Source organism: Humulus lupulus, chromosome 1 (genome assembly GCF_963169125.1).
Source record: "Humulus lupulus chromosome 1, drHumLupu1.1, whole genome shotgun sequence".
NCBI classification, from domain to species: Eukaryota; Viridiplantae; Streptophyta; class Magnoliopsida; order Rosales; family Cannabaceae; genus Humulus; species Humulus lupulus.
Genome location: NC_084793.1, coordinates 269,823,019 through 269,848,477, shown reverse-complemented (window position 1 = coordinate 269,848,477; position 25,459 = coordinate 269,823,019). Strand labels below are relative to the sequence as shown.

The following is a 25,459-nucleotide window of genomic DNA, read 5'->3' as shown; positions in this document are numbered from 1 at the left end:
TACACTTTCATTTCAATTCTACCACTTTCTATCTTAAAACTTGTTACCCACAGCAGTTACAAACGGTTACCCAGTGTAATGCCCCGGATTCCCTATTATGGTTAATGGCTGGATTAGTAGGCCAGGAGGGCCATAACTGTTTAATTACGCCATTAAATGTGCTTATGCATGTTTACGAGAATTATATTATCATATGATGTTAAATGCATGCATGTGAGTCCACATTTGTTTACAGGGGTATTATGGTAATTTGGCCGTTGAGGGTATAATTGAATATTTGTTGTATGTTAATGATATATTGTGAGACCACATTATAATGTGGATTGGTTCGAGAATTTCGACATGAGACGGTCCTTAAACATGATTTATCGGTTTGGTCATAACAGGTTTGAGCTCGGGGCTCGGGGTGAGTCTCGGGGTGATATTAAAGGTTATAGCGTTACCGGGAATTTTAGGGTAACGGGTTATGAAATATTGGTGTTTGAGGATATTGAGATTAGCGGGAATTGGGAAGCGTTAATTATGATTAACGGGTTAAGCTAGAAGTACCAATTTTACCCCTAGAGTAGTTTGAAAGGCTTTAGATGACACAAGGGCATTTTGGTCTTTTTAGGGGTGGATATATATGAACTTAAGTGGCTGAAGGCTGTAGAATAAAACAGAGTAAAACAGGGGTTCTATCTTCTCTTCCCGTACCTTCCCATAGCTTCATCTTCTTCATAGCTCCTTTGATGGTTTTGTGTTCTTGGTGATAGTTCAAGCTAGAGGAACTTAAGGGCTGGATTGGAGACTTGTTTTAGCTTGTGTGGGAGGTCCAAAATCATTTCTAAGGTGAGTTTTAGCCACTGGTTTTTATACATGCTCCGTTTTGCTTATAGTTTTTAGTTCATGGATTTTGATGTGGGAAGTATGAATCAAAGGAGGTTTTTGGTGTTAGGTTGATTGGGGTTTAATGTGAGTGAGCTAAGGTTGTTATATGGGGGTTCAATTACATATTTGGAGGAGGTTTTATGATGGTTTGGGAGGCTGTTTTGAGAGAAAAACGCACAGGGGGAAATCTGGTTTGTGCGTGGGCTTGTTGCTGAATTGGGCTGGGTGCCGCAGCACAGCTTTTGTGTGCCGCGGCCCATGAGCGTCTGGCAGATAGGGCTTGGGGGCGTGCCGCGGCACGGCTTTTTGGGGCCGCGGCCCATAAGGCCAAAATTTGTTAAAAGTGGTTTTTAGCTTAGGGATTCAAACCATAGGCCTCGGGGTTGGACCTAGTACCTGGTTGGGTAGTTTTTGAGGTCTCGGGGGCTGGGATTTGGTTTGGGAACCCTCAGTTATCATTTTTATTGATGAATCCTATATTTTGGTTATGACCAGGTGACCGTCGAGGAATTTAAAGGTTGATCGTTCTCAGGGGTCGTTCATATTATAATACTCACTCGAACCAGAGGTAAGAAAACGGTGTTTAAGTACAGTTGCACGCTGTATAGGTATATGGCATGTGTGGTTTGATATTTGAGGCATGCTGGTTGATATATGTGGACATGGATTGCATATTAAATGCTGTTGAACGTTGTTTACCTGTTTGAGACACTGACTAGTCAGGAACCGACTCTAAAGTCGAGATTCATGCATTGAATGGCTCTATAGCATTAATGCCAGACCGACCCTAGGGTCGAGGAACTTATAAGCGCTTGCCTGGCTTACAACCAGATGAATATAGCCAAGGTATGAGACCCCAGTGACTGTTTGTCACATGGCTAAGGGACGTTGTCCATAGTTTCGACTCCAGAGTCGTGAGGAAGGTTATGTTGGTGACTAATCACCATACACCTGTCCTAAACGAACTTATAAATGAATCACTATTCAGTTAAGCTGTAGAGTCCAAGAACTTTACTTAGCTAATTGTTTAGTAGTATTATAGTATGTTTAGTGTTATCATTGTTACTTTGGATTTTTGGTTCAGACCGGGAGTTATTTGGACACTCATAGTAGTACTTATAGATTTTCTAAGTTTAACCTATAGTTTAAGAATATTAAGTATAACCTAAGGTTTGATTAATGTGTCTGATATTAAGGATTATATTATTATATTATAAGGTTTAGACAACAACCAATAGGATTTTTAAGCACATGTTTTGAATGGTAATTAAGGATTAAGTATTTTTGAGGATTAAATTAAATAAGGGTAAAAGTTTGAATGTATAGGGTCAGTCAGCAGCTTTGAGCACGTTGAGGGCTTAGTCAAGGCTGTTTACTCCATTCAAACTCAGCTAAAAATGTGTAAATTCGTGTTTAAATATTCAGCGTATGCCGATATATCGCAGCTATAGGGGGCGATATGTCGCAGCACGTAGATACGGAAAACACGAATCGATGCACGGTCGCCTCGGGAACAAAGGTCCTGGCGATATATCGCCTATAGGGGGCGATATATCGCCTCCACCAGCATGAATTCAAATACATTTGAATTCTTTTCCCTTCAGCCATTCAAACTCCTTCAACAGTCCAGCATCTTCTGAACGAGTCTTCAGCCTCTGCTGAACGATTATTCAAATGATTTTCACCTAAAAAGCCATTATTTTTATTCAAGTAAAATCAAGATATTTTCATTCCCAAACTCTATAAATAGGACCTAGTACCCAGCCATTATTCACCATTTGCTCTAAGTTCAGAGGCTGCTAGTGTTAAGTGAGTGTGAGAGTGTAAACACTTGGTTTGGGGAAAAACTATAAGCTTAAACATCATAAGCTTATCAAACACTTTGGGAAGTAAGTGAGTGCTATAGTATTTCGGTGGATGTTAGATTGATCTTGCAATCTTTGAGGTAAACCCAAAACTCTAGTTCTTTTCTGTATTTTTATGTTATTTCCTTTCTCAAAACCTTCTACTCAGTCCCCTAACCTTATTCTTATTTTGGTTAGGGAATCCAAGCTTTTAAGCATATAAGTTGGTAAGTATGTTTTCTATGGTTTAGTCTTTCCATCTCTTTCATTTCATCTCCTTTCTTTAGACTTACTCTTTCTTATGGTTTTAGGAGTGTTCCAACAATCCCAACTCAGTCCATAATCTCGGTAACTTTGGTAAGGAAAATAGGCTAGAATCTACATGTTTATGATTATGCTATTTTATGTGTTATGTTTTCATATGTTATATGTTATTGATGTGTATGTTGTAGGCTTGGGCATATGCCTATTTGACTAACAAGACCCCAAAAGGATTGTGGGCATAAGCCTATTTAGCTGGTAGGACCCCACTAATCTCATGGGCATAAGCTTGTTTAGTCTATGGGACCCCAAGTAATAATGGCCATTATAATAAGTGAATTATGTGTTATGATATGTCTGTATGTTTTCTTATGAAATTATGTATATGACTATGTGTTAGGTTTTCCTTGCTGGGCATTAGGCTCACTCCTTTCTGTTTATGTGCAGGAAAATAAGTTTAGAGGCGGTAAGATTCGTGACGCTTGGAGAATGTGTATCGATGATGAATGGAGTCAAGGGGCCGAGCGTTATTCGATTCGAGGATATAGTCTCCTTTTATGTTTTTATGGTTTTTATGTGTATTTTCCGCATTATTATGTAATGTCTTTTATTTTAAATCATGTTTTGTTTTAAAAACAATGGGATCCCATAATCCTTCTTAGTATTCTATTTCTTTGTAAATAACTCTTATTTTTCAAGTTACTCAATAAATTATGGTATTTTCGTAAAAATGTAAGTTTTATGTATAGTTTCGATAATGGTCCAATTAGTCTAGATTAGTGGGTCATTACATAAGCCCTGGTGACCCTATCGTCACATGGCTAGAGGGAGCGATGCTCATTACTGTGACTTTTGGCTATTGTCACCTATTGGTTGGACTGATAGTCCTGAATGGTTATTATGATCGTTGATGATATTATATCATGCTTTGTTAAGTTTTCTTGCTGGGCCTCGGCTCATGGGTGCTACGTGGTGCAGGTAAAGGAAAGGAAAAGCTTGGCCAGCCTTGAGTGGAGAGCTTGGGCGATGTGATGTACATACAGGGCCGCTTGACCGCCACGGTCAAGGAGTTCTCAGAGGGACTAGGGGTTTACCCTATTTTTGCCGCTTAGGCCGGCGGGGATTGTATATTTGGAACTGTAGCAACTCTTTTGTAACATGAATTACTTGTAAACATTTTAAAAAGGCTCATGAGCAGTTTATTTACTTAATGAAAAGTGCCCTTTCCTTTTTACTGGTTTTACACCTTAACCTGTTAATGACACCTAGATCACGTTTTTAACCAAAGGACTCGGGTAGCGGGTCAAATTTCCGGTTCACCGATCACCGTAACTGTTCTGGGGTAGCCAGGGTGTTACACCCAGGTTACTCAATTACCAATAACTAACCACTCATTCTCAACTCAACTTTATAAGATTCCCGAAGTACCCCTAGGCTCCTCCCGAGCCGGGTACAACATCCCGTTGTGACTTTTAGACTAATTGGCTCACTAGGACCGTCTCGATGCGTGCATCCTGATAATAACACCACACTCACATGGCACAATTCACATAGTACAATTATCACAGTTATGCCCTAACATGGCCAGGTTACAATCATGCTCATTCTAAGACAATCAGGTCTACATGCATACTAATTCACATAGTCATGCATCTCAAATAATCAAATAGTCATATAACGTGCAATAAATCATAATCATGCATTTAACTTATTAAAGTCACACATAAAATCCCATCATGCCCTCCAGGCATACTGCTCCAGGCCCTTAAGCCTTAACACTGAATTTGGGTCGTTACAATGGTGTTTAGTATTGATCCTGAAGCTGTGACTTATTAGTCAAGTTCAGCAGTGATATGAGCACTGGTCGTATGGTATTGGCTTAAGAGTCAAGAACGACATTAATGTGTTTAACACAAGCCAAAATGATTAGATCTAATCACCATGAGCATGAAATGCTTGACCGACCCCAAGTTCTATGAAAACTAAAAGCGCTTGTCTAGTCTAAAGGCTAGTTACGTAGAGCCAGGGCCAAAAGGCTCAGGTGACTGTAATGTCACATGGCTTAGGGTGTGGAGCCCATGTTCGTGACTCATTAGTCACTTATCTAATTAGGGTGCAAATCCCAAGTATGTGACTCATTAGTCACCTACCAAGTGTATGACTTATTAGTCACTTATCTAATTAGGGCTGCATGCCCCAACATGATTACCAGAATAATTTATTTTTATTCACTTATATGATTAGGGTTGCAAGCCCCAGAATGATTACCATAATTATTTATTGATATTACACACATGCAGTAATAAGTTTTCTTGTTGAGGATTGGCTCACGGGTGCTATGTGGTGCAGGTAAAGGGAAAGAAAAGCTCACCCAGCCTTGAGTGGAGAGCTTAGGTGGCGATGTGTACATATGCAGCCGCTTGACCACCACGGCCAAGGTGTTTCTCAGAGGAACTAGGGGTTAACCCTATTTTTTCCCCTTAGGTCGGCGGGTTGTAATTTTTACACTACAATGACCACTTTGGATTATAAATAACTTTGTAAATACTTTTATGGGCCCATGTATAGTTTTATGTTTTCTTTTGATCAAGATTTTTCACCTTAGCCTATTAATGACACCTAGATGCACGTTTATAACCAAATTACCCGTTTAGCGAGTTAAGCACTGTTTAAAGTCCAAAGTAACGGTATTTGAGTAACCAGGGCGTTACACAATGCCAAAGGATTTTTCTTTCAATCTCTATAGAGTTGAATGTATAGAACATTCTTGGCTTTTCTAAATCTAATATTTAGAAATGTTCAGCTAACCATTTCTTTTCTATTGACAATTTATTTACATCATTCCCAATGATTAGAACGCTGTCAATATTATGAATAAGAATCACAACAGAATTTTTCTGGTCAAGATCTTCAAATGATTTTGTCATGTCAGTCATTCAGTAAAGACTACTTAGACATCCATTTAAATTAATCTCACAATCCATGCATAAAGCAGTGGATAAGAGTATGTAAACAGAATTAAGTTTGGTTATAGTAGAAGATATTTATTCAAGTAATAAATTCTTCTTTCTGTTCATAGCCTTAAGCTATTATCCTAACTTTGAAAAGTCTGTACTTTCCTCTGTTCTCCTCTTCATCTTGAATATCCTGTTTCAAATTAAAGTTCAATGAACTTTAGTTGGATGTTCAAGAATCCAGATGTCATAGAATTTCAAATTCCATTTCTAGATTCATGGTGTTTCAACCATTGTTTTCTGTAAAATCTTTTCATTTCATACTAATATGTGAATGAAATATAATTAAATTGTGTGTTACATTTGTAATGGAGTAGAAACTAACTAACGCTCCCACTACAATAATACTTTACAGAATTTGTGATATTCTTTGGTTTTATCATTGTTAATTATCAGTAACTTGCTTACTTGATTTGCAGTCATTATTTCTAGTACAACTTAACTAGAAAATATAGTGATTATAATAATCATGCTTCATTAAAGTAGCATTGAAGAGATACAAACTCTTTTATAATCTATTATGATTATTAAATTGTTTCACTAAATGACTTCATGGAAAATTTTCAATTTATTCACATAACCACTTGTGAATCCCAACTTCTAAGTCTTTGATGTTGTACAATCAAACATGTACGGAGTATAACAAGTGTTAAAATTATAGAAATAATAAAGACAATAATGACCACTCATTATCTATTTAATCTTATCTAATATGATTCTATTCCATTTTCAAAATACTAATTTTTCTTAGCATTCTAGTTGTATGTGAGTTGGGTTTGAATTCCAAGTTCACATGCAAATTACTTGAATTCCAAATTCGAGTTTAGAATTCCTTTTGATTAGATTAAACAAGTCTTTAAGTGACTTTACTTTGAATGTTGCACGAAAACATTTAATCAAAGTTAAACATATCTTAAATAAATTTAAATCAATATTGACTTACTATTTATTATTTCTTTTAGCTTTGAACATTATAAGGTTCAACATATATCTCTATGTATTAGCTAAACGATTATGTGATATTTGAGCATTTATAAGAGAAAGGTCTTTTGGTTAACTTTAATTAACAAACTATATAAACAAGGAGGGAACCAATGAAAGGTTCCAATAAAATACTGTCTTTTATTTGTTTTATGTGTCTAGTGTCTAATTAATTACAAGTCAATCTTAAAAACAATTCACATATATGGTTCACTTAATTGTGGTTGGAATAAGATGTCTTATTTATTAAATCTATGATTTGCACAATAATGAATAATTCATAATTATCATTTATACTTGTTGACCCTCGAATTAGTCAATGACATGGAGTCATATAAATGATATAAAATGAAATGAAAATGAAAAGAAATCTAGACGAAAAAATAAACAACACAAACAATTTATAGTGGTTCGGCCCTAATAATGGCCTACGTCCACTTAGTGTTCTTATTGATGTAGAATACCAACACTGTGATCAATGAACTAGAGTTTACGAGTTTCACAAACTTCTGGATGATTACAATTTCGGTGAATAATAACACTATAATTTTCTCTCAGAATTCAAAAGTCCCCTCCCTTGTCCCTTTGAATCTTATTTATAGGCTCAAGGGGTCTACATGGGTCAATGGGCCTTAATTACAATTAAGACTTGCGTATCTAGATAATAAGAGAAATTACAATTAATGCATAATTACAAGATTGCACATCTGAAGCAAATAAATGAATATATGCGACCAGGCTGGTCGCACATAAGTATGATGCTTGATAAACCAATAATCTTCTGGTCGATGGCCGAGCATGATACACTTAAAATAGCCATGTGCCTCGCATGTGTAGACCAATCCTGCCACATCATCAGGTAGTCCGTTTTTGGGTAAACAATACTCATTGATGAAATAGGTGGAACATGTATATTTCAAAAAATAACAACTAAATTTATTATTCTCCGGCAACAGCGCCAAAAACTTGTTGCGATATTTTCTTATGATATTTAATGTGCAAGTGTACACAATCGCATGCAAGTAATATAATAGTAAGTATTTTAATATCGCCTCCTCAGGGATTGTTTAAGCAAAATGTTGTAAAGATCAAAACCAAACAATTTGGAATAAAACTAAGCAATAAGGTTTGATTGAACTAAAATTAAAAACAAAATATAAAATAAGTAAACTAAACAACCAAAACCAAGCTAAAACAGTAAGCAAATAATTAATCAAGCGATGATGGGAAGTTAGAGCTACTAATTCCCTCTAATATGCAATTCTGGGCACAGATGCGGGTAACAATGCGGTCGCAATTCTGGGTAATGTTGACTAGGTTTTCTACTTGTCTTAATTCTTTTTCCTAAGCAATTAAGGTTCAATTCTTACATTAATTAACATATTCCTATGCCCAACCAATGTTAAGAATATCAATTTGAGCACAAACCTATAAAATCATACAAGGTGATTATATATTCCTATATAAACACAATTTCTAAAACATAAAAGTTAAGAACATGCATCAATCAATCTTTGTATCTATTAATATTAATCTTTCCAGCATCAATACCAATTTAATTACCTACTCAGGTTGGCCAAACATAGAGCAAGTATAAACAATAATACCCATTGATTGAACAAAACCTCAAAACAACTTTAACATTAAAATTACCCACACACCCAAAATTATATATTATAGTTCATTAGCTTCTCTAACTACAAAAGTTTAGTTCATACTAAAATTCAAGAGAACAATTATAATAATTTCAGCCATGGGTTTCATGAGAATCAATTAAAGGAAATCAAATACAAAGATTAAGAGTAGAGAAAATAAAATCCAAACACTAAGAGCTAGATGAATTTGTCTCTTCTTCTCCTTCTTCCTTGCACTTTCTTTCCTCCTTCTTGATGCTCAAAATCTGGTCTCTCCCATGGTGGGGGCGGCTGGTTTCTTTCTTCAATGGTGGCCTCATGAAAAAGGGAAAGAGAGAAAAAATATATGTAATATCCCCTTGGCCTCCTTAGGGTTTCCTTCCAAATTCAGAAAAATCCTTCTTCCTCACGTGCACCCCTTGTTATGGGACCCAAAGGTGATGTAGATTAATGAATTCCAGTTGTCCTCCTCAAAAAACGCCACTTCAGCAGTCACTTAAGTGAGCAGCCACATCATCCACGCATAGCTCCAAGAAATGCAGTTAAAATAAATGCGGTCGCATTTCTGAGTTTTCCTGCTCAACAAACGAAATTAAAAACCAAAGTGAGCCTTTTCAAGTCTTCTATTCACAAGATAATTGTTCACCTATTAATGAGCCATTTCTAATTCTTTCATAAATATCAAACACTAAACTTATCAAAACTAACACAAACACAAATAAAGTGAAATTAAACACAAAATAAACAAAAAGAACAAATATCACTCAAATCTCATTGAATTATAAGCCTAAAAGTGACTAAGATAACTCTATGTTGTAGAGTTATCACACCCCCAAACTTAAACCATTGCTCATCCTCGAGTGATGTCTCAACAAAACAAAAACAAAGTAAATAAAAAAAAATACAACACAAAAGACACTCACAAAGACAACAAAACAAAACTTACAAACACAAATTGAAAAGGAATCATTTCTTGAAGTATAATGCCTAAATTATGGGGTAATGATCTCAGAAATTTAATTAAAATGAGCTAATTTTTACTTCTTGAGCATGCATGAACCAACCTTTTTCAAACATTAATAATACAACTAAGTCATGTTCCAAATGTTTGACCCAACGTGTGTGTGCAAAGCTCTTCTCAATCCTCTTCGATTCCTTAAATCACACTAAAAGTCGATCCTCAAGCCTAATCCTTATCTCATATGTTGACTTGCTAACTCATCTCCACTAATGTAGAATAGCTTAGCATTCTAGATCGATGGGTCTTTTCAAGATTGTAATGAGGCTAGGCTAAGGGTATGGAAATTTGGGAATTTCTAGGCTCAAAAACCTCCAAACTTAGTTTGCTTTAGAACCTTGTAGTACAAATGATCTGCCCTCTTCTCTTTCTTTTTCTCACAAGTTCACCCCACTCTCCCTTTCATTTATTTCAATGTGTATATATATATAATTTTTTTTAACACTATATATATGTCCAATACAATGAATATTTACTTTTCTTTTTTTTTTTTTTTCAGATTTTTCTCTTTCTTTCTTTCTTTTTTACTCAAATAACTAGGACATATATATATTTTACAACAAAAAATAATAGAACAACTAAATAAAACAAACACCTTTTCTCTCTTTTTTTTCTTTTTTTTTATATGAAATATATAAATACACCCCTTTTATCCCACCCCCAAACTTAGACTTAACTTATAAGACAAACTAAGTTTAGAGATAGTTAGGGAACAAAATATGAGAATTATAACATGAGAAGGGATATGGCTAAATGCATAAAGGTGAATCAACAAAGAATAGGCCAAGAAGCTCAAAGTGGGCAACAATGGATAATAATTTCAAGGGTAGGCTAGAAAAGCTCAATCGATCCAACAAAATGTGCCTATGTCATTTCTAGTTTGCTAAGCCTCCTAGGATTTCGCCTCAAGGAAATTAACAAGACAATTCTAAGATCTTAGACTCTCATAACCAATTAGCATTATTTAGAGTTTCTAAGAATCATGATAAATCCACACACACAAGTTAAGATCGCACACTTTCACAATCCAAGGTTTGCCAAATTAATGCCTAAATCAAACCAATCCAAACATGCTTAAGATCCGCTCTAAGATGCAATTTTTTTTTCTTGTTCATCAATGATCCCCCAAAATTTAGGCACTACTACAATAATAAAATTCCTTTTACAAAACACAACACACATATACAAAACACAAAATAAACCTAAAAAAATATAAAAAATATCACAAATCACAAAATGAACACCAGCTCCCCCAAACTTAGAGATCACAGTGTCCTCACTGTGATAAAGCAAAAGACAACACACAAAAAAAAACAACAATGAAATACCGACTCAAAACAACAAGACAACTAAGAATGAGCAAAAAAAAAAAACTAAGATAAAGCTAAGAAAGGATAGAAAGAACTCCCTCAAGTCACCGAGCCAGCGGCCCAATCTCTCGAGCCCGCAGATTTCAATCTAGAACCCCCTTTAAAAATTGTCCACCATTTGGTATTTCCATGTTAGCTCTTTATATGCCCAGTTGTGCCCACAAATGCGACAACAATTATTTGACCGCAATTGGGAGATTGCAGAAAAAATTCTTGTTGCTAAACCAGAATTTTTCCAAATCAGTCCAGCACTCCCCAAACTTCAATTCCAATGCTTCTTGTCTTTCCTTTGATGCACTTACACCTGAAACGCAGAAACACTACCCACAGGACCAAGTGAAAGCATAAATCAAAATAAAAGTAACTTAAGAAAACTAAAACTAAATAAATTAAAGTCTCTTTGTTTGTTTTTTTTTAATTGAATTGGGCTGCTTTACAATTAATCCTCCTAACACCGTAGCAACCCAATTTGCTACAATTTCTTCAAGGATCCTTCAAAATGAGGGAGGTCTTATTTTGCTTAACCTCGCCACCCCCAAACTTAAGTTCTTTCCCTTTCACCTTCAACTTTCTTCCTGAAATTTCATCATGCAAGTCCAATGCACCACAAGGAAAGACTTTAATTATCAAGAATGAATCGGAGAAACTTGATGTTAGATGTCTGGAACTTGCTTTCATTTGAGAATTAGAGAAACACACCCGCTGGCCTATTTCGAACCTTTGGGAATGAGCTTTCCTACCACACTTCTTTTTCTTTTTCTTCTTCCTATGTGGCTCTTGCAAATGAGATGGTGCCTTATTTATACTTGCCCTTAGCTCATTGTTGCTCTCAAATTCTTTAGGAGGTGGTCTCGTCCTCACTTTCTTGTTATACCTTATGGGTACCTCTTCCTCCATATTAGAGTTTTTGACAGTAATGGCAAAAAAATCTCCTGCTTCATCTGGAGAACGTATAGGATTGAATACCTTGAAAGTTACTTGTTCTTCTTGAGTTCTCATTGTGAGCTCCCCCTTTCCACATCTATCAAGGTTTTACCTGTAGCAATGAATGGCCTCCCCAAAATAATAGGCACCTCTATATCTGCTTCATAGTCTAGAACAATAAAGTCAGTGGGGAAAATGAATTTATCAACTTTTACCAAGACATCCTCAATCTTCCCATCTGGATAAGCAAGAGATCTATCTGCAAGCTGTAGAGTCACTATGGTAGGCCGGACTTCACCAATCCCCAATTTTCTATACACAGACATAGGCATCAAATTTATACTGGCACCCAAGTCGCATAATGCCACGCCACAATAAGAATTACCAATGGTGCATGGAATGGTGAAACTCCCAGGATCTTTCATCTTCGAGGGCAGCTTGTTTTGCAAGAATGAGCTTCATTCCTTGGTAAGAGCCACTGTCTCAAATTCCCCCAATCTTCTTTTCTTTGTAAGGGTGTCTTTCATGAACTTCACATAGTTAGGCATTTGCTCTAGGGCTTCAACAAGGGGAATGTTAATATGTAGCTGCCTCAATATATCAAGGAATTTTTTAAATTGTCCATCTTTCTTCTGTTTTTGAAACCTTTGTGGAAAAGGTAGCTGTTGAGGAAGCTTTTGAATTTATGGGGACTTTTGCGGTGTTCTAGATGCGGCTGCATCCTAGGCAGAGGCAGATTCCAGCACATCAGATCTTTCTTCATCTTTGCTTGCTTTCCTGTGATTTTGGATTGAAGAGGGCTCATCCTCATGCCCAGAATTTTTCTTGGAACTCTCTAACTCCTTGCCACTTCTCAAAGTAATGGCCTTGCATTGTTCCTTGCCAACATCTCTTAGGTTCTCGGTATAACTCGGTAAAGCACCTCGAGGTCTATTTCTAAGCTCAATGGAAAGTTGCCCAACTTGATTCTCCAAATTCCTCATAGATGCGGCTTGGCTTTGAATGAGTGCATCCATCTTCATCATGTAATCTTTTAACATGCCTTCCAAAGAATTAGATTGTACTATGTGTTGGGGTCTTTGTTGTGGAGCTTGTGGAGGATACCCCAGTGGATAAGAAGGTATATGATGCATAGATGAGCTGCTAGGACCAACCCCTTGGTTACTCCATGAAAGATTGGGATGTTTCCTCCATGATTGATTGAAAGAATTCAATTGTACGTCATTCCTGTTCTGATTCCCCATGTAAAACACAGATGCAGGATTAGAAGGGCAGTTGTCAAAGATGTGACCATCTCCACAGTACACACAAGAAACTTCTTCTAATTGACCCATCGGTGGAGAACCCATTGGCTGCCCCGTGTTCATACCCTTAAGCATATTCGATATTGAAGATACTTGAGCTGCCAAAGAAGTGAGTGCATCAACCTCAAGAACACCAGCCACTTTTCTACCTGTTGGTGCTCTAGTAGTAGGCCATTGGTAGTTGTTGTTGGAGATCCTCTCTATAATCTTAAAAGCTTCATTGTATGACTTGGCCAAGAGTGCCCCATTTGCCGACGCATCAACTACCATTCTTGTATGAGCATTGAGACCATTGTAAAATGTCTCCATTTGAATGCAATGAGGAATGCCATGATGAGGGCATTTTCTTAGTAACTCCTTGAACCGCTCCCATGCCTCATATAAAGAATCATCGTCGAGTTGCTGAAATGAAGTGATTTCATGGCGGAGCTTGGCATTCTTGGTAGGAGGAAAGTACTTCATCAAGAAATGCTAAGCTAATTCTTCCCAAGTTGTCACAGAATCAGATGGTAACGAATTCAACCAAGCTCTTGCTTGATCTCTTAAAGAGTATGGAAACAACTTTAATCTCAAAGCATCCTCTGAAACCTCGAGCAACTTGAAAGAGTCACTCACCTCCATAAATAGATGAAGATGAAGGTGAGGATCTTCAGTAGGCATCCCACTAAGTTGTCCCATAGTTTGAAGCATCTGGAACATGACTGGCTTCAATTCAAACTGTGGTGTCTGAATCTCTGGTCTCACAATGCCCGGGTTGAGCTCATTGAAAAGGGGAATAGCATATTGCCTAATGGCGTGCTTTCTATCATCAGCAACAATAAATGTGTTTGGCGCATTATTAGCAACTGCTCCCCCTTGAGCCTGTCTCTCATCTCCTTGGTTTTTCCATCCTCACTGCTTCCTCTCGAGTTCTTTGTTGTGCTCTTCTTCTTTCTCTGAATGTTCGCTCAATTTCAGGGTTGAGAGGAAGTAGTCAAGAGTATCAGGGTCTTGATCCTCGTTCATAAAAATATAATATTTGTCAATGCACAAGAATCACCCACGTAAGCACAAGAGAAAAATTAAACCAAATTGCAAGATAAGTGAATTTCACAATAATTGACTTTAAACAATCCCCGACAACGGCGCCAAAAACTTGTTGCGATATTATATTATGATATTTAATGTGCAAGTGTACACAATCGCATGCAAGTAAGATAATAGTAAGTATTTTAATATCATCTCCTCAGGGATTGTTTAAGCAAAATGTTGTAAAGATCAAAACCAAACAATTTGGAATAAAAATAAGCAATAAGGTTTGACTGAACTAAAATTTAAAACAAAATATAAAATAAGTAAACTAAACAACCAAAACCAAGCTAAAACAGTAAGCAAATAATTAATCAAGCAATGATGGGAAGTTAGAGCTACTAATTCCCTCTAATATGCAATTCTGGGCACAGATGCGGGTAACAATGCGGTCGCAATTCTGGGTAATGTTGACTAGGTTTTCTACTTGTCTTAATTCTTTTTCCTAAGCAATTAAGGTTCAATTCTTACATTAATTAACATATTCCTATGCCTAACCAATGTTAAGAATATCAATTTGAGCACAAACCTATAAAATCATACAAGGTGATTATATATTCCTATATAAACACAATTTCTAAAACATAAAAGTTAAGAACATGCATCAATCAATCTTTGTATCTATTAATATTAATCTTTCCAGCATCAATAACAATTTAATTACCTACTCAAGTTGGCCAAACATAGAGCAAGTATAAACAATAATACCCATTGATTAAACAAAACCTCAAAACAACTTTAACATTAAAATTACCCACACACCCAAAATTACATATTATATTTCATTAGCATCTCTAACTACAAAAGTTTAGTTCATACTAAAATTCAAGAGAACAATTATAATAATTTCAGCCATGGGTTTCATGAGAATCAATTAAAGGAAATCAAATACAAAGATTAAAAGTAGAGAAAATAAAATCCAAACACTAAGAGCTAGATGAATTTGTCTCTTCTTCTCCTTCTTCCTTGCACTTTCTTTCCTCCTTCTTGATGCTCAAAATCTAGTCTCTCCCATGGTGGGGGCGGCTGGTTTCTTTCTTCAATGGTGGCCTCATGAAAAAGGGAAAGAGAGAAAAAATATATGTAATATCCCCTTTGCCTCCTTAAGGTTTCCTTCCAAATTCAGAAAAATCCTTGTTCCTCACGTGCACCCCTTGTTAGGGACCCAAAGGTGACGTAGATTAATGAATTCCAGCTGTCCTTCTCAAAAAACACCACTTCAGCAGTCACTTAAGTGAGCAGCCACATCATCCACGCATAGCTCCAAGAAATGCGGTTAAAATAAAGTGATCGCATTTCTGAGTTTTCCTGCTCAACAAACGAAACTAAAAACCAAAGTGAGCATTTTCAAGTCTTCTATTCACAAGATAATTTTTCACCTATTAATGAGCCATTTCTAATCCTTTCTTAAATATCAAACACTAAACTTATCAAAACTAACACAAACACAAATAAAGTGAAATTAAACACAAAATAAACAAAAAGAACAAATATCACTCAAATCTCATTGAATTTTAAGCCTAAATGTGACTAAGATAACTCTATGTTGTAGAGTTATCAGTCATCAGGTAGTCCGTTTTTGGGTAAACAATACTCATTGATGAAATAGGTGGAACATGTATATTTCAAAAAATAACAACCGAGTTTATTATTAAAAAGAAATATTAAACTTGTTCATTCATTAAATAAAGGAATCTAAAATATAGTATCTAGAAAGAATTCTAGAACTAATTTAAAGAAAAAAGACTTAATACAAAGTTGAAAATGAAAAAACTAATTTTCATGTCAGTTATCTCTTGGTCTACCAATCTGCAATTTTTTTCTTTTTTCTCTTTCGCATTCTTTTCTTTTCTTGAATAATGCGTTTCTGAAAACAAGACAAAAATATGGTTTGTGGCATAAAAATTTGAATAAACTATTCATATATATTAAAAGGAGATCAGCAAATCATATTTACCCTTTCTTCTTGCAAACTTCTCAAGTGATCAAAAGAATCTCTTTTGATCATTTCCCATATCTCGTATGTATATCTAAGGTTCACATATCTTGATTTAATATCGTCAGGCATAGTCTTTAGTATGCAATGACGAGCCAAATAATAAGATCTAATCCAATCCGCATATTTTTGATGACTATCATAATCAAATAAAGTTGATGGCTCATCTGGAGGCACATCAATGATTGCATCATACACTTTTAGTTCACTCAGAACTATGTGTATGTTTCTGTACCAAACATCAAGATTGTTGAAGTCTAAATGAAAAGTACTTAGGTAGCTGTCACAAGGATTCACTGGTTCTTTCACATTTTGAGGTTCTTGATCAAGATTAAGAGAATTAACCATTGTTGCTGGAAATAAATAAATAAAATATAATGAATTCAAACATATAATAAATACTAGATTTTATTTGGAAAATTAAACATGATGCATGAATGCAACATATAAAAACACATAAAATATATACTAATCCCCGATAAATTAATTTGAAAATTAATGGACCGCCTTGGGGTAGGTCAGACTAACTCCAAATTAATTTTGAGACACATCTCAATTTCATAAGTGAAAACTTAAAAACGCATTTTTCTCTTTTGACTTATGAACTACTACTAGTTTGGTCAAGATGCACTAGTCATGCTCGAAAGCCTAGATACACCTTTGGAGTGTAACCCGTTATTTTCAATCAATGACTTAACTCAAGAGTGTGCCTTAGGGTCAATCAAACTTGAAATACATCACTAATTATATTCTCATAAGAGAAGTCAACCTTGAGATAAAATAAACATATTTGGAAGCCTTTCCTTAAGGAGGACGCAAACGGAGGCGACGCGAGACCCTTCGTATGCCTCTCGGTGTTCAACCAATAATGGAGACCATGGGACTTATTGTCATAACTCCCTCTGCCACTCACTATTTTGGAAAAGTGTGTTTTTCACAAAATCAATATTTTTCAATTTAGTTGTAAAAGTAAATTTAATTATTTTTACCAAATGATATTCTAATAATTACTAATCCAATTAAGCAAAACAAAACAAAATTGTGCCCTTAATTCTAATTCTAATTTTGCTTTAATTAAGAGAACACCATTTTTATTTGAATAAAATATTTTTCATTAAAACAACAAATTAAACATCTTTAATTTTGATTTACCATCTTAACTAATTCAGACTAATTTTTTTTATTATACGATTTATTATATATAAACATACAACAAAAATTAATGGGCGTTCCTAATAACATGTTTCTACATGAATGTAATGCATGCAATTAGCATACTGTGTGGGTATATGAATGACATGTTATAATGCATGATAAAATATTAAATATTTTAATCACATTCAAACATTTATAATAAGTAAATAAAAGTGGGTATGGTAACCTTTGGGTATATCTAGAAAAATTATAACACTTGCAAAAAATACATGAAAATGTAACCTAGACTAACTAAGGCTTGATTAAGAATACTTTGATCTAGAACCTTGAGATGTAGTCTTGTTGAGCCAATGCCACCCTTTTCCATATCCATTTTGAATTATACAACTTTTTAATTATTTTAAACAAACTTTTAAAATAATTAAACTTTGGGTTTTAACACCCGAAAAGTTTCTAAGGCCCAATTTGAATTTGGGGTAATTTAATTCAAAAGTAAAATCAAACAATTTAGTTTTAATAAATTAAAATTCAAGATTATTTTAATTTTGGATATATTAATTAAAACAATTTTAATTTTGGAAGATAACAATTAAAACATTTTTAATTGAGGAAAATAATCAATATTATTTCAATTAATGAAATTTCTAAATTAAAACCATTTTAATTCAATTTCTGATTTTTACTTAAATCAATAATTAAAACAATTATGGTAACAACACATTAGGGTTTGTATAATTGATACATTGTTGGAAAAACAATTAGAGTATGCAGGGGAATATGAGTGGTATGCCCAGTGTATACAACACCAAAATCTTCCATCTTTCATATAACAGTTTATATGATCAAGAAAACATTCAGACAGAAACATTAACATACAATATTATTAATCATGCAACATATATATAAATATACAATATATTTATATATCATATAAACATATACATAAATATTCAAGAACGTGAGAATTTACCTCTTGAAGCCTATCAAGTGTCCTTGAGCCTTTTTGTATATATATCGATCTTCCTATCCAATGCTTTGAGTACTCAAACCACGAACTTCCAGGATGTTCTCTACACCTCAAGATGTGTGTGGACACATAGAGAACATGAGTTTGTAATTTAGGAATCACAAATATTTCTCAACACATGAGAACTTGGATTATGGTTTGAGAAAGGTTAGAATAAAGAAGAAGAAGATGCCTCACAAAAACTCTGAAAATTATTCTGAATTCTCACTGACTTGTGTATGGCTTCTTTTATTGTATATTCTTCTTATTATTCTGTATCATATATATATATATACATATATTATTCTATTACTTTATTATTCCTAAAAATAATAGTAATATAATAATAATATCATAATGATGATAGGAATTCATTTAGGTAAATATCTAACTTACCAGATTTGAAAATATCTATTTTCAAATTATTAATTTATTAAATAAAATAAAATAAAAACAACAGTGATACAATATTAGTGTAGTGCTACATGCATGGCACAGTCCCTGAACTGTGTCATGCATGAACTTCTACATTCCATTTTCAAGGATATTGCATTTTTCTTTTATTTATTTAACTAAAATCAATCTTCCATAAAGTAAGGTATTTATCTTTTTAATGAAAAGATGACAACCATATTTCAAAATTTAAATTTTAAATTCAAAATTCAAAATTCAAATTAATGATCATCATTATCATCATCTTTTAAAATTCAATAAATCAAAAATTATTTTTGACTTACCAATTTTATTTTCTCCCACTCAAATAAAATAATTAATTTCAAAGTTTTATTTATTTATATATATATGAATTTGAAAAGTATATATTTAAATTAATAAAAATATTTTCGAAAATTTAATAATTACTTCCAAATTAATTATTTAACCTCAATTATCATATAATTGTATATTTGATCCGAAGAATAAAATTCTTATCAAATTTCAAAATTATAGTTTTATCCTTGTATCAACTCTTACCTTGATATGGTGATGATAAAGCCACCATGGGGACCTATGGACCTATAGTATCAAACTCCAATAAATATTAGATTATTAATCAAAGCTATTTGATTACATAATCATATTTATTAATCTCATGATTACTCCACTATAAATATGAGATTGAACTCTTGATAATTATACACATATATTTACAGAGTACTTTATTAAAAGTTAAAGTGTCCATTGATATAATCATTACATGCAACGTTAATCCTCTATTGATGGTTCATAATTAAAAGGGAATAAAATTACCGTTTTACCCTTTTAGTTATATCTTATTCCTAGGGTACCATTGACATTACTAGTGAAGGTTGTGTCACAACAAGTTTGCGACGTGAGTGCTCATAACCTTTTCAGTTTCAAAAGTCAACCCAATATGGAACCATTATTCAATTTATAAGAAGGTTAGATTCCATATTTGTTGAACTATGTCCATAGCCATATATATCATAGAGTCCCCAAAATAATTGTTCTTATCCTGATCATTCTCACAAACCTTAACGCATCAATCAAAGGATCAGATGACATATATATGAATTCATAGAAACCTCAGGATTAAGATCATCATGTATATGATCATCGTTTGATTAATACTATGAAACAGTCTTTAAACAAGTATTAACAAATCACATTTGGTCCAGTTCTATAATCACTATATATAAAGTACATTCACTAAAGTGTCCTACTACACTAGTGACCCGGGTCTAGGTCACTTGTATTCATAATACCAGCGAACTGTACTACCAGTAATTAATCTAAAGATTCCACAACTTTATTTTACTATGAACTATTTTAAGTTTATTATCTTAATCTCGATCATCTCATACCAATATGAGATTAAGACGACATAGATAAACTTTGGAATTTTCTGATATTTACTTAATATTATCAACATAATATCGCACATAGTCTATATTTATAATAATTCAATTCAATTATTTATTTCATTTAAATCATTTGTCAACTACAATTGCTTTAAGGGCATTATTCCCAACATACACATCCTCAGATAACCATCTTTCTTCTTCACGAAGAGATTTGGTGTGCCCTATGGTGAGAAACTGGGCCTAATAGAACCCAAGTCTAGTGATTCATGTAACTGAACCTTTAGTTCCTTCATCTTTGCTGGAGCCATTCTGTACAGTGCCCTAGACACTGGTTCCATCCCTGGTGCCAACTCAATCACAAACTCTATCTCCCCGTGTGGAGGTAACCTTGGCAGATCCTCTGGAAACACATCCAGAAACTCACACACCAATCTGGTCTGTCCTGGTCCTAGTGGCACGTCCTGAGTGGTATCCACCACACAATCTAAGAACCTTATGCATCCCCCTTGCAATAGGTCTCTAGCTCTAAGTACAGATATCATAGGTATACAGGGTCCATGCATAGTGCCAAAAAATACAAAGGGATCCTCACCCTCAGGCTCAAAGGTTACCATCTTCTTCTTGAAATCTATCATTGGCCCATACTTGGCTAACCAATCCATACCCAAGATCATATCAAAGTCACTCATCACTAGCTCAATCAAATCAACTAACAACTCTCTACCATCCACTGTCATTGGTAATGATCTGACCTATCTCCTGGAAACCACTAACTCCTTAGTAGGAAGCAAAGTACCAAACCCCATAGGATAAAAGTCACAAGGTCTACACAGTCTATCAATAATCCTACTAGCAACAAAAGAATGTGCAGCACCCAAATCAATAAAAACATTTATAGGGTCCCAACACTAGAAAGTTGACCTGTAGGGACTAGCCTCGACCTCTGCTCGAGTCAGGGTGAACGCCCGAGTTGGCGTCAGGCTATCCACCTTCTTGGGATCTTCATTCTTGGCTTTCAGGCAATCCTTCTTCAAGTGTCCCACAATCCTGCAGACGAAGCAAGCCTTCGCCCGACATTCCACAATATGGCACCTCTTGCACCGAGTACACTGTGGGAATGCTCTCTAGGTCTCACCTCCACCATGGCGACCTATCTGTACGCCCCGTGGCCTTCTATCTGGCCATGGAGCTTAAAATATATCTAGTCTATTTCTTTTGGTCACTAGGGCCTCTGCCCCTACCAAAGCCTGCAAATGGAGATCCCGACCTTTGAAAACCCCTTCTGGCTGCACTCTTGCGCCAGATCTTGTTCTCTGCGCTCTCAGCTATGAGCGCCTTCTCAACAACCTGTGAGTAAGTAGTCACTCCTTGCACAGTAGTGATGCGAACATCTTGGGCTATCATAGGTTATAGCCCCTAGAGAGACCTTTCCCTTCTGGTCCCATCAGTGGGCACCAGATCCCCGGCAAACTTTTCCAATCTGTCAAACTTCAAAGCATAATCGGTCACTGACATGTTGCCCTGAAGTAACTTGTTGAACTCATCAGACTTTGCAGCTCTAACTACGTCATTGTAGTATTTCTCATTAAATGAGTTATGAATTATTCCCATTCCATAGTATTTACATTCCTAGTCTGGGATACCACCTCCCACCATATTCGAGCATCCTCCTAAAACATATAAGCGGCATAGGCCACTCTCTCATTACCACCCACCCTCATGAAATCTAGGATAGCGGTTATCATTGTCATCCACTGCTCAGCCTTCACTAGGTCTGATTTGCCCTTAAAACTGGAGCGTGTTGTTTCTTGAACCTCTCATACAAGGGTTCCCATCTGTTTTCCACTGCCTGAGGCTAACTACTGTTGGTACCGTTGGCTGTATCACTACTGGTACTGGGGGCTGTAGGTTCGCTGCTAGTACCTATTGCTTTCTCAAGAGGCGAATCTCATCTTCTTGCCTCTGTAACCTAGCTTGCATATCAGCAAGCACCTGTTGCCAATTCTCTGGAGTTGGCAGTAGGGCCTAGCCCTAGTCATTCTCTTCCTTAGCCTGTATTTATTGGCTAACCAACCTCTCTGACCTTCGAGGAAGCATACTGACAACTATCCCACTCTGCAGTGATCAATTCAGTCGTTAGGTAAGTAATAACTATACCTCTCGCTGCCAGGCAATCCAAGACCTAACAAACAAATAGTGCAATGCTAATAAGCATGCCAACACATAATATATTCAACCATGGCGCTAATAAGCACTTCCTGATATTCATCAGCAAATAGCAATGCTAATAAGCATTTCTAGCATTCATAAGCAATTAACGGTGCAAATAAGCATGTTCAGGCATTTATACATGTATAGCAATGCTAATAAGCATGTTCTTTAATCCCTGCCAGTATTAACAGTACTAATAAGCATTTTCTGGCCTATATGCAATTAACACACTAATAAGTGTTTCGTTAACATTTATAATCAATCATAGTGCTAGTAAGCATATCTCTATAATGCACATTACAATCAAAGGGTCTGGCCCTATCAGATAACCTCATGCTCCCTAATAAGGCATGCAGATAAGGCATATACATTCATTTAAGCAATTAAGCACTTAATCACATAAATAATTACCAAACCCTGAGTCTAGCTTGTCTTTAGTGGTGAGTGTACATGCTAGCCAATCTTCAGGAACCCTTAAACCTTGGCAGCTCTGATACCAAGTTGTAACGCCCTGGATAGCCAAGACCATTACATTGTGTACTTTAAATAGTGCCAGACTTGCTAATAAAGTCCCTTGGTTATAAATTGTTAGGAATAGTTCCTAGTGCGCAACAGAAATTGCGGTAATGGTAGTATTGTATACAACAAAATGTTTTCATATAAACAACTTTATATGAGGATCCTTTAATATGCAATATGTTAATCAATATTATATGTATATGAAAAAATAATACGAAATGATTTACCTTCTGTAGCCTATCAAGAATCCTTGAATCTTTTCGTATATATTTCGATCTTCCTATCCTTGCTAGAGTACATACACCTAGATCTTCCAAGACGTTCTCTACACCTCAAGATGTGGGTGGGCACATAGAGAACAAGAATAAATATTTGTGAATCAAAAGTATTCTCAACACATGAGACTCTTTGTAACGACCTAATTCCTTAGAGCCATTACTATGTGAGTTAAAAATGTGCCATTAGCTCGCTAATCGAGGTTTTAGGTTAAACGTGTGACTGAATTGAAATAAAACTCATTTAATGACACTAGTTATAAAAAAAATTGGACATTCATTGAAATCATAAAAAGTTATACAGTTGGGATCCCAAAATGTTGTTTGGAAAATATATTACAATTCAAAATATGATTATGGTCGGCCTAAGCAACAAAGCAGTTCATTATAGTACCTTCCCCGAAATAACCATGGTTGTGGCGGCCAGGTAGGCTGAACATGTACTCGTCGCTCCACACTCTCGGTACTCATGGTTGGTCGACCTTTCCTTTGCCCTTACCTGCACCATAAAGCACCCGTGAGCAGAAGCCCAGCAAGAAAACTCAACATATAACATAACAATCCACATTATACAACAAACAGCCAACATGCTAACCACATAGCAACCTATACCATCCCAAGCACTTTACCAGGCCCTAGGTTCGCGATCTTCACCGAGCAGATGGATTCAGCACCCTAGGAGGGTCTCGCCATAGCAGCCAACACTCAGCGTGCTTGATGCCAATCTCGGCCCCTTACTATACCCAGCTTCATGCCATTCTCGAACTTCGTCGTTCCCAGCCACTCGTCGTTCACTCATAACATACATAACATAATATAATAATCACAAATATCCACACATATATTAAGCGGAAACATCAGGGTCGTGCCCTGAAACACAAACAATAGGGTCGTGCCCTGCTCTACGGGTACAACAGTTTTCTTACCTGTGTCCCGAGCTGTTTGAGTGTCGCGATCCCGAGCACAGTCCTCTACCCCGAGCCTTGTTGAAAACCTAGTCATAATTCATTTGTAACAACCATCCATCAAGCGTTAAACCAATTAATAACTTCAGAATATTAATCAAGCGTCTAGGACCTTGGATTCTACTAAATCGGGTAGTAGAATCCTTCCCGAGCCTTAACATTTGAGTGCCCGAGCTAAAAGCCTCCATTTCCCCTTTCTTTCCATTTAGAGTCACGGCATGCCCTCTAAGGCCGCGTCCCGCTACTAGTCAGAGGGCAAAGCCTTCTCTGTTGGCAGACATGGGCTGCAACGCGCTATACACTGCGCCGTGGTGCCTGGGCAGATTCCTGAGGCCCCTATGCCTCTATGTTCATGCGGGTCGCAGTGCCTGATGAACATAGTCATGGCTCGAGCCTCTAAACCCAGAATTTCCCCATGCATTTCACGAACCAACCTCCCTGAAACTCACCAATTCAGAGCCTTAATCTTAGAATTCAGCCTAGGATTCATATCTAAACAACAGAACTAGTATAAGCATCCAAAAGTCCAACAAAACACCTTATCATAACCTAAATTCAATCTCCTAAGTTTCCATCCCCAAAACTCTAACAAAGACTGAGAAATTTGTACAAAGGCTTGCATTAATTCTTACCTTTGTAATGATTTCGCCCTGAGCTAACTTCAGCTGCCACAAGCTTTAAGTCTCCCCAAGCTTAGCAAGACTCTAACCTCCAATTCCTTAACTTTAATCCTCCAAAATTTCTCAGCCAAATGTCTAAGAGAGGGAGAGAGAACTGAGTAAAATAGAGAGAAAGCTGAGAATTCTAGTTTCGGTCTACTTCTCCTTAGTTCTAGTGGTTTGGTTTAACTCTACCCTTAATTTCCTATGCTCCAAAAAAGACCCCAAGTGTAACCTTAATCCCTTAATGCAATCAAGGGCATTCCCGTCAATTGCCACATCCCGCTAAATCCTCGAGTGTTCCTATAAATCCTCATTTTAATCCCGACATGCCCAAATGATTGCTAAATTACTACCCATTACCCGGTAATTCCCAAACATATACTGTATTCCCAAAATACCCATAGGCTCCTCCCGAGTCGGGTATTCGACCCCGTTGTGAATATTAAGCTAATTCGCTCCTTAGGACCGTCTTGGATTGCACATCACAATTATATAACCACACACTCGTGGTGTCAATCACAATACACACATATATCACATTTATGCCATCAATAGGCTA

General features: G+C 35.9%; 2 protein-coding genes and 1 non-coding gene across 3 annotated transcripts; 1 reads left to right on the top strand and 2 right to left on the bottom strand.

Moving 5' to 3' along the window:
* Window positions 1–12,638: 12,638 nt before the first annotated feature.
* On the bottom strand, window positions 12,639–13,682 carry LOC133834258 (uncharacterized). The gene has a single exon (XM_062263817.1). The coding sequence runs from the start codon at window positions 13,680–13,682 to the stop codon at window positions 12,639–12,641; it is 1,044 nt and encodes a 347-aa protein (XP_062119801.1).
* On the top strand, window positions 13,546–13,652 carry LOC133813408 (small nucleolar RNA R71). The gene has a single exon (XR_009884420.1). It is a non-coding gene; the product is annotated as a small nucleolar RNA R71 (small nucleolar RNA).
* Window positions 13,683–13,691: 9 nt separating the features above from the next.
* Window positions 13,692–14,225, bottom strand: LOC133834253 (uncharacterized). Its single transcript, XM_062263804.1, has 2 exons — window positions 14,116–14,225; window positions 13,692–14,022 (listed from the first exon to the last, which is right to left on the bottom strand). The coding sequence occupies exons 1-2, from the start codon at window positions 14,223–14,225 to the stop codon at window positions 13,692–13,694; spliced, it is 441 nt and encodes a 146-aa protein (XP_062119788.1).
* Between the last annotated feature and the right edge of the window lie 11,234 nt (window positions 14,226–25,459).